We start from the raw sequence: 9,391 nt of genomic DNA, 5'->3' as shown, positions 1-9,391 counted from the left end.
TCCGTTTAAGTTCCCGCCAAGAGGCAATGACTGGGAGGCTGTGACTCCTTGCAAAGTCCTTCTCTAACCCAGCAGAGGGCACTAAGAGGCCTTATTATGCAAAGGAGGAGGGCAGGAGCAGAAGAAGGGAGGTGGGACAGCTTTCAGCTCAGGTTGTTCTTCTTATTTTAAATTTGTTATTGATTTATCATAAACACTTGTACAAGATAAGACATAACCACCATACATGGAGCATCTCCAGTATAAAAAAATAAATTACAGAGCTGCAGTTACATATAGCCAAGTTTTTAAGATGCCCAAAGCATAACGAGGAGTGAGTCGTAGGAGGAGCACTTAGACGACTCTCCCTATTTATGTAATAAGAAATGGAGACTGGTTTGCATCAAAACTGTATCACTGAGCTTGATCCCAGACTGCATGTCTTATGTCTGGCCAGGTGTTCAGCTAAAGGCGTGTTCCACACACTGGCAAACCATTCCTCCTGCAGAGGAAATGTAGGTAATTTCCAGCATGTTTATCAAGAACGTACTGGACTTTACGTCCTGAGGATACAAGAGGGGCCCTGCTCAATTAGATGAGTGGTCTGCTTAGTCCAGCATTGTGCATTTAGCAGCTAGCTAAATGCCCATGGAGGTCCACAAGCACGGCGTGAGAGCGGCAGCATTAGCTACTGCTGCTGATGCACAGTAACTGCCTCTGATCCTGAGGATAGCTTGCAGCCATCGTGACCAGTAGCCACCGATAGCCCGTGTCTCCATGCATTTACTTAAAACCTTTTATAAGCAGTCTTCAGCTAGAGGCCCATCTTGTGGCAATGAGTACCATCAGCAAACAGTGTGGTGTGAAGAAAGACTTCCTTTTCTCTGCCCTGAACTTTCTGCCAGTCATTTTCACAAGGTCCCCCCCCCCCATTCTGGAATTATGGGAAAGGGGAAACTTCCCCCCACTCGGTGCATATAATTCTCATGACCCTCCACTGTGTCCTCCCTCTAGTTGCATACGTGGGTTGCCAGTGCACAGGGCAAGACAAGTATCATCAGCACTGTCCACTGATAGGCTGGAACAAAGGGCAATAGCTCAACGACCTACTCGAGTGGCAGCTGTGGAGCCCTGTGAGTGGTAAGCATGGTGGAAAGCAGAATGGGGGATTTGTCAGGAGCAGGTATCTTTCTAAAGCCCGTGCAGAGGGCACCCTAGCAACCGACTGTCACTCAAATCTGCTCCTTAATCTGCCCACACGAACGTGGGGGGATTTTCCATGTGGTGGGGAGGGTACACTCTTTTTTATTTTTTATTTTTGCTTTCTCTTTTTTTTCCTTTTGAAATTTTGTGCCCCTATGAATTTTGCACCCAGGGTAACTGCCCCTGTGATTTCACCCATGCTACATCATTGCTTGGGGGTTGAATCTCAGACCTTCTGTGGTTAAAAGCTCATGCTGTACCAATGATGTACCACTCCTCCTCAAATCTCCAGGACTTTCTCACTGAAAGGAAACTCAAATCAGCCATTTTTTGAAAGAATAACACTTGAATCTTTGAATCTCCTTGATTTTATATTTCACTTTTATTCCAAAGTGCTCATCACATCAAGACCCAACATAGGGTCAGGAATTACCGGTAACAAAACAGAAAAGAATCTATGTACAGGACAGAGTTCCACCAATGTACACGTATAGACATATTTGTGTTTGTCTTTTAAAATGAAAAAGCAAACCCAGTCACATATAATTCTGTATATATATATATATAGATATATGATACAAATGTACATTATTGGTTTTGGGTTTTTACAACATCTCACATTTCAATAATGTGCGAATTCATAAAAAGGTTCAGAGGATTCAATCCTGATACTTAGTCGTAGACAATTCTACGTGGAGTGACAGCCCCACCTTCTATCAAACGATGGGGAAGTGGCACATTTTTAATTTGAAGAAGAAATAAGCACAAGAAAGAGGAGGAGGAAGCACAGATCTCCATGGCCTGACCAACCCATTCTTGTTCAGAACAAAGTCTGGGACAGGATTGTGGAGAAATGAGCAACCTCCCTTACAAAATCATTGGCTTTTTAAAGGAAAAAACAGCTAGATAGTGATCAGTATTTATAGCTATAAACATTTATGTTCTGTACCATCGTCTAGACCACTATGTCTCCTCTACCACAACACACACGCTGTTGAAATATAGGACACTGCCTTATACCAAGTCCATCTAGCTTAGTATTGTCTACACTGACTGGCAGCAGACCTCCAGGGTTTCGGGCAGGGATTCTTTCCAGTCCCTACCTGGAGATACCAGGAATTGAACCTGGGGCAGATGCTCTACCAGGGAGCTACAGCCCCTCCTCACTTGAGGGTGGTAAAAGGAAAGTTTGGGATTCTAAAAAAAATTATTCCAAATAGCTCACACTGTGATCATGTATATTATGGCAGATCCTGCTGTGACAGGAAATGCGTTGGTCCTACGAGAACAGATGGGATCATGTTATATGGGGGGTTGTTGTTTTTAAACTGGAACAACAACCAAAGAAAGAATGAAAGAATAAAAGAAAGAGGATTTTGCTGAAAGCCAGAAAGAAACATTTAGAGAGGACAGAGATTGTGAGACCCAGATTTCCAATAAAATGATTTAAAATGAATTCAGCTACAAACATCTGCTGCCATCCACAAGATCACCTCTGGATCAACAAGCCTGTACTACCAGGCTGCAAATTTTTAATTTGCCCCGTTGCTCTAGCTGAGAGCAAATTACAGATCATGGTAGACAGATAATAATTTAGGAGAACAGCCATATTTTCTTCTTGGCAAGGCTCCCATCATCCCCAGCTGGTATACTCAGGGATGATGGGAGTTGTGATCCAAAACATCTGGAGGGCATCAGAGTTGTTTTCGTCATTATTATAATTTTATTATTATTATCATCAAATGCTACTTGATCTTTGCAATAGGTGCAACACAGGAAATCTCTGTCAGCTCTGACACTCAGCCCAACCCGGGAAATGGATGAGATGGGTGCTTAACTGGGAGAGGTGGAACTAGAAATGCGAGAAACTTAGAAACCTAATAATATCAACAGTCAGAGCAGCAGCAAGAACAACAGCCCCTTTAGAACTGGGCTAGTTGAATTTGAATTTTAAGACTCCTCTGTGAACAGAAATGCGATTTGTAACACAACAGGAGCGAAGAACAAACAAAGAAACAAAAAAGGAAGTAAAATGTCACATCACCAGCCATTGGCCCTTACTATAGTAGGTTCAAGTACCACCTACACGTTCTGTTCTCTGGGGTGGGGGCAGATTAGAAGAGGAGGAATCCCCATATCACGCGCAAACTGGCTCCGCAAGTGCTTCGTTCCAACTCTGCGTTGAATGGCGATTGGGAGCAGCCTGGCGCTAGGCCCCGCCTTGGATTTCTTAGTAAATTACATACAAGATTACTCACTACGAGTGAATACGGTAACGTATGTAAGTCCACTTACAATGGTCCTTCCCTTAGCTCTGATATCGGTTATCTTAGCTTCGATGTCTCAGAATCAATATATATATGTATATATGTATATTTGCTTTTGTTAATTTTTTTTGTCAAAAAAACAACAAAAACAACAAAGTCTTTCTTCCAAAAACCCCATCCCAGGATGCTGGGTTTAATACATCCTGTTGCTTCGTCATTACAGGGTTTCGTCAGAAGAAGGTCCTTGGGATATGACAATATGCCATACTCGGAGAAGTAAGTCACAGACTTATTTCAAAACGAAGGGTCACTTTCGCTTCCATCTGTGGGAAAAGGGAACAAAGGAAAGAGGTGGTTGGTTAGTGGACAGGAAGACCTCCCTCGAGACTATCCTGACATACTTTCAGAATCCTATTTGGAAAGCCCAGGGGCTAGAAACCCGTTTTCAAAATATTCTCAGTGCTGACTCCCTACCTGACAGTGCTGACTCCCTACCTGGCAATTATTGCTCAGTTGTGGCTTTACTTTATTTGACTTTTGCCACAATCTTAGGACTACAGGAAGAGGCCTTTGACATAGTCAAGCCATTGGCCTATCATCTAAACCAGGTTTCCCCAAACTTCGATCTCCAGCTATTTTTGGACTACAGCCTCCATCATCCCTGACTGCTAGCTAGGGATGGTGGGGGTTGTAAGTCCAAAAACAGCTGGAGACCCAAGTTTGGGAAACCCTGGAAACTGAATAGCAGCAGGTCTCCAGGGTTTCAGACAGGAGTCTTCCCAAACTCTACCAGAAGAGACCCCTTTTGCATGCAAAGAAGGTGCTCTGCCAGTGAACTGCAGCCTTTCCCTAAGCTACACAGTTGCCCCCTCCCAAGCCTGATCCCCAGCCTTACCTTCATGGAAGCCTTCTTGCATGTGGCTCTGGAGTTGATACAACTCATCTAACCCATCACAGGGAGAGTTTGAGGCACGTGTCTCAAAGGCTGTTTCATAGGAGGCCAGTTCTTCCAAAAAGCATCGCTCTTCTGGAGGCAGGTCCATGCTGGGAGAGGCAGCCAAGGCCCCTTGGTTACTATCTTCGGTGTCCAAGCCGATTGGACTACTGACATTCCCACCGCAGAACTGGTGGTGAGGGCACCTCACACCTGCCCCACCTTTCTCAAACAGAGAGGTGGACAGGTCTTGGAGAAGGGTCTCGAGAGCATCCTCTTCTAAGAGGTCTTCCTCTGGGCAGGCCAACAAGGAGAAGTCAATGCTCCTCCAGTTCTTGGAAGGCTGGAAGTCCAGGCACAGTTCGGGGCCGGCGCCCAGTGCAGAATCGCCGAGGGTGACAAGGCTGCTCTTGACGAGCTCTCTGGGAGCAACAGAGCTGAAAGCCTCAGCCAGGCTGCTGATCTGCTTTGCCAGGAGTTCAATCTCGCCCTTCTCTTTTTCAGAATATCTGAAGAATGTCTGTTTGATGGGCGAGGCCTCTGGAGTCAGGATCCCCTCGGGCACCATGGGCACATTGATATAGAGGGGACCTCTGATCTCAGGCAAGGTCATGACGGTACAGTCCCCATTACCAGGGCTGTCCGGGGTAGGTGGTAGCTTCTCATAGAGAGCACTGCATTGGTCCTGGGTGTAGAACAGCTCAGAGGTGGTGGTGGTAGGAACAGTAGTGGCAGGGGCGGCAGCGGCGGCAGCGGGCGGGGTAGTGGTCACAGGAGGCAAGGCAGTAGGGATGGCGCTTGGAGCGTAAGTCTCCTGGGCTCCAAAGAGAAAGGCACAGCCCTGGTGTGGGGTATATGGAGGCGTGCAGACAAAGTCTTTGGAGGAGGAGCCGCTAAGGTTGTCTCGTCTTAAGGTCTGTTCGTAGTCTGTTGGGAAGACCACGTAGCTGAATGCTGGGCCTTTGTCGAGTAGGCTGAGGCTGGAGCCTGGGGTGGGCTCCTCCACGGAGGAGATATTTCTAGGCTCTGCCACCTCCTGGGGCAGACTGGATGCGCTGGTCTCTGTGAACGCAGAGGGGCATTCTGCTCCACCAGTGGTGCCGAAGTCAAATGACGGCGCAACAATGGTGCTGGTTGGGGTGCCAGCTACAGGTGTGAAGACTTGGTCAGGACTGGAAAGTTGCCCCGGAGAGAGGAGGCCTTCCAGGAAAGCTGGTGCACTTCCGAGGACATAGGCCACCTGGGTTTCTTCTGCCGAGAGCTGCTGCTTGAGAGACCAGGCTTCAGAATCACTGTGAAAAGCAAAGGAAGGGGAAGTGAGATGAGCACCCAGAGGGACCCCAGCTTCAACAAAGCAGAGATAACTGCAAATAACTGCACTTGACACATTCATCCCTGTCTCTCTTTTCTTTCTTGCTTTTTTGCTTCTGAAACCCAATGAATTCCTAACGTACAAATGACAATAACCTTTTAAAAACAAAGGCCTTATTCCCAGCCACCAATTCCTTCTGATCCTATTTTGCTGCTTGATCCTGAGCACATTTTATTTATTCTACTCCTGCGGCTTATTTTTGTTACTATTCACCCAGAAGCAACTTCCATGGCTTGTACCCAATGTTTGCCATACTCAGAGCCTACCTATTAAAATTAATGGTGGTGAGTAATGTAGGGCCAGTCATTTAAATAGATGGCCTTTGAAAAAAATATAAAGGCAAATTCATTGGGTGCCTTTAAGGGACACAAACAGATCAACCATGAGGCACCGTCCATCAGAGAAGCAGTGGCAGTGCTGAATACACCTTGCACTGTTGTGGCCTTTCTTATTCCCAACTTGCTGGGCTTAGTAAAGTCTTTTAACAATCCTAGGCACATCCCCCTCCCCACCTGTGCTTCCTCGAGGACCAAAAGTTGCCCCTTAGATGGCACATGAACACTCCTGCTTGTGGCCTACAGAAGGCAAGAAGTGATGGAAGGGAAGTCTCAACATTTCTACCCACTACTAAACTGATTAAGAAGCAAGGTAGGTCTCAGAGCCACCCACCTACAGCTGGAGACAAGTCTCTCGGTATTTACCTGATTATATAGTTGTGGGAGGTGATAGGAACATCAGCATTCTCCATGTGGAGCAGTGAATAGGTCCATATCCAATCCTTTCCATCTTTGGTTTGGAGCCGAACGACCATTTCAGCTTGAGTTTCATTTGTGTCACCCACTGGGAAAAGGAGCACATCAGAAAAGATTAGATCAATGGTCCCATCCAAGGAAACAGCTCTGCAAATCAGCAAATGTGGTGGGAAACTTGGACAATAGAAGGGACAAGATACTTACACAGCCTGTAATGCTGGGTTGACGCATGGCTGAGATCTTCTGGATGAATCAGGCTATACCATGACTTGCAAAACAGCTCACTTTTCTCAAAGCCCAAATGGAAGATTACACTAGAAAACAGCAAAGTTGGGAAGAGAGAGATGAGCACTTTGGATTGTAATCGTTTATATTGCTCAACTAAAACAGTTCACCACCACCCCTTGCTAGACAGGCAACTCCCATTGTCAACATTGTGGCTCTCACTAGTCAATTCAAGCCCCTTTCTCAAACTTTTCCAATCCCCTCCAAGGTCCCAAGATTCCCTATTCCCAGAACACGTGCTCACCTTTCAGAGATGTCCACAATGGCCAAGTCTTTTGTGTGGCGACTCTCAAAATAAGTCAAGAAGAAAGAATTCTGGCTGATTCTGGGCTTGGGGTCCAGAGGAGTGCAGAAAGCAGTGAATACAGGATTAGTGGACCAGTAAGAGCCGGGTGGGGGCTGATGGAACCTCCCTCGGATAAGGACCAGCTTGTTCCCGGAACTTTGCCGCCGGATTGTCTTGGAAGTGTTGAAATGGCAGCGGAAAAGTCGGCCTGGAGTTTTTGTAAAAAGTAAAGAAAAGAGCATTGATGAGTTAGAGGAGCCACAGAAATATCCCCCAGTTGGCACAGCCACACTATTAAGCCAATCTCAAGCCTAAAACATGAGATAGTTCTACTCTCATTGTCTAGGCAAGTTATTGTAATTTCTACATGGCATTGCATTTTTTGCTTCAATGTTGAACTTTTTGGGGGGAAGCAATGGGGTTTGAACATTTCTGGATCAAGCCCTGAGCCAGGGATGGGCAACTTGCAGCCCTCCAGTTCTTGATGAACTACAACTCTCATCATTCTCACCATTGGCCATGCTTCTTGAGGCTTATGGGAGTTTGAGTCCAGCAGCATTTGGGGGTGGGGCTTACAGGTTCCCTATCCCTCCTCTAAGACCCAAAGTGCAGGTGCTTGCTCAGCTACTATATGCTCAAAGGCACTCTCACTTCTGCTATTCTTTCACATGCTCTAGGGCTAAGTGAAGATTATGAAAAGACGGTTTCTTGCTTGAATTAAGTCCTGCTGGGCATCATCTATTCTAGGACTTGCAGGCTAACTTTTAATCTGCCGTCTCTCTACTTTAGAGTCATTGCACAGCTACATTTCCTCCTCCTCCTCACATGTTACTGAGCACAGTTCACAAAGGGATACCTACTTGTATCTATTGGAGAGGTCAATGCCAGCTGGTTCCTCATCACAAAGTGATCTGCTGGATCAATGATGTCATAGATGCTGTCTCCTTGGGCAACCAAATCCACCTGCAGGATAGAGAATCAGATAAGGTTTAGTTATCAGGTTTCATATTAAGCACTATAAAATGCTGCTAGCATCACAAAGTTCCCAGTGTCCAACAGATATTCATGGTCAGATAAATAAGTGATACCATCACATCGGGGAATAATTATGAAGGCTAGAAATTATCAGTTTATACTATAAGGGGCATAAGAGTAATTTTAGGGCTACCAAGACCCAAAGGAATTAAAAGGAATTTATGTAACTAAAAGATAGTTGCTTAACTAAGTACCTATTCCAAGGATTATTCAATCTCCCCATTTTATAGCAAAGGCATTTCCCTTTCCACCCACAAGCTGGTCAGATACATACCATAGAGTGCCCCAGATGTTCAGCAACATTCTCTGACACATAGATGAGTTTGCCTTCTCCGGTGAATGCCAGAAGGAAGCCTGGAAGCGTCTGCATAAAATCTTCCAAGTCCTGGGAAGAAAGCAGGCTCTCCAAGCCTTCTAGAGTTGTTCCTGTTGAGGAAGAAGAGAAGGGAAAATCGGTTATTTTGGTAAGCACACACATAATTTTTATTTAAACAACAGCGACAACCCTTTTAGCTCTTTGCATCAGATTTTTAGCTGCGGCTGAGGCTAGGATTTCAGCACCGGGGACAGCAACTGTTGCTGCCCTCCCTCCGCAAAGCTCGCCCTGGCTGTTTCAGGACCACGGACAGCAGCTGCCCGTATCTCTTCTCATAAGAGACATTGGTGCTTCAGCACCACGGAGAGAGACCTGTTGAGTCCTACCATCCCGAAGGGGGACGAAGGAAAGACGCTGGACACAAGACCCAACTTCAGGTGTACCCCCACCTACCCCGCATCCTTGCACTTCCTGGATTCCCCCCAAACCTCGGGATCTTTCTGAATCTGTCAGGCAGTTAGTTACCTTTGGAGAAGAATATGGATTTCCGCGTGTAGATGCACGCCAAGGACATGATGTGGAGGTACGATAGCCGCAGCTTATCCCCTTCCGCGATGGGCAACAGGTCTTTCAGGTTCCTGATCTCCGCATTGATCTGGTCCCGCCGCGCCTTGGAGGCTCCCTTCGTGGACCGATACATCTCGGCTGCCGAAGATCCGTACGGCTAGCGCTCCTCCGTCTCCTCTCCTCTTCTCTGGTCTCTCTCTCTCTCTCTGTCTCTCCGGTGTCTGCCTGTGGATCTGTTTGAGAACCACTGCCTGCCTCCCATCTTTTATAGGCTGTCGGGAGTGTGGGCACTGGCATGCTAAGGAAAGTGGGGCGGGAAGATTTGTTCAGATCAATGGAGGGACACGGCTGCAGAGTCCTCCCCCCTCCCTTTCTTGGGCTTGGGGGAACCCTAC

At 46.6% G+C, this 9,391-nt stretch overlaps 1 protein-coding gene across 1 annotated transcript; it reads right to left on the bottom strand.

Annotated features, from left to right (window-relative positions):
* Positions 1 to 3,557: 3,557 nt before the first annotated feature.
* On the bottom strand, positions 3,558 to 9,272 carry NPAS4 (neuronal PAS domain protein 4). Its single transcript, XM_083716277.1, has 8 exons — positions 8,955 to 9,272; positions 8,388 to 8,539; positions 7,939 to 8,041; positions 7,037 to 7,286; positions 6,712 to 6,821; positions 6,457 to 6,595; positions 4,345 to 5,675; positions 3,558 to 3,772 (listed from the first exon to the last, which is right to left on the bottom strand). The coding sequence occupies exons 1-8, from the start codon at positions 9,127 to 9,129 to the stop codon at positions 3,744 to 3,746; spliced, it is 2,289 nt and encodes a 762-aa protein (XP_083572403.1). The 5' UTR covers positions 9,130 to 9,272; the 3' UTR covers positions 3,558 to 3,743.
* Between the last annotated feature and the right edge of the window lie 119 nt (positions 9,273 to 9,391).

The sequence above is a fragment of the Podarcis gaigeae genome (genome assembly GCF_964106915.1).
Source record: "Podarcis gaigeae genome assembly, chromosome: 16".
NCBI lineage: Eukaryota > Metazoa > Chordata > Lepidosauria > Squamata > Lacertidae > Podarcis > Podarcis gaigeae.
The sequence above is the reverse complement of the archived record's forward strand: the minus strand, read 5'-3'. Positions and strand labels throughout refer to the sequence as shown.

Excerpts from the sequence above, each read along its gene's own strand:
- NPAS4 (XM_083716277.1), bottom strand. The coding sequence starts at position 9,129 with ATGTATCGGTCCACGAAGGGAGCCTCCAAGGCGCGGCGGGACCAGATC. Across the intron at positions 8,540-8,954 it reads ATCCATATTCTTCTCCAAAG|GAACAACTCTAGAAGGCTTG; the intron begins GTAACTAACTGC and ends CTTCCTCAACAG. Across the intron at positions 6,596-6,711 it reads AACCCAGCATTACAGGCTGT|TGGGTGACACAAATGAAACT; the intron begins GTAAGTATCTTG and ends TCCTTTTCCCAG.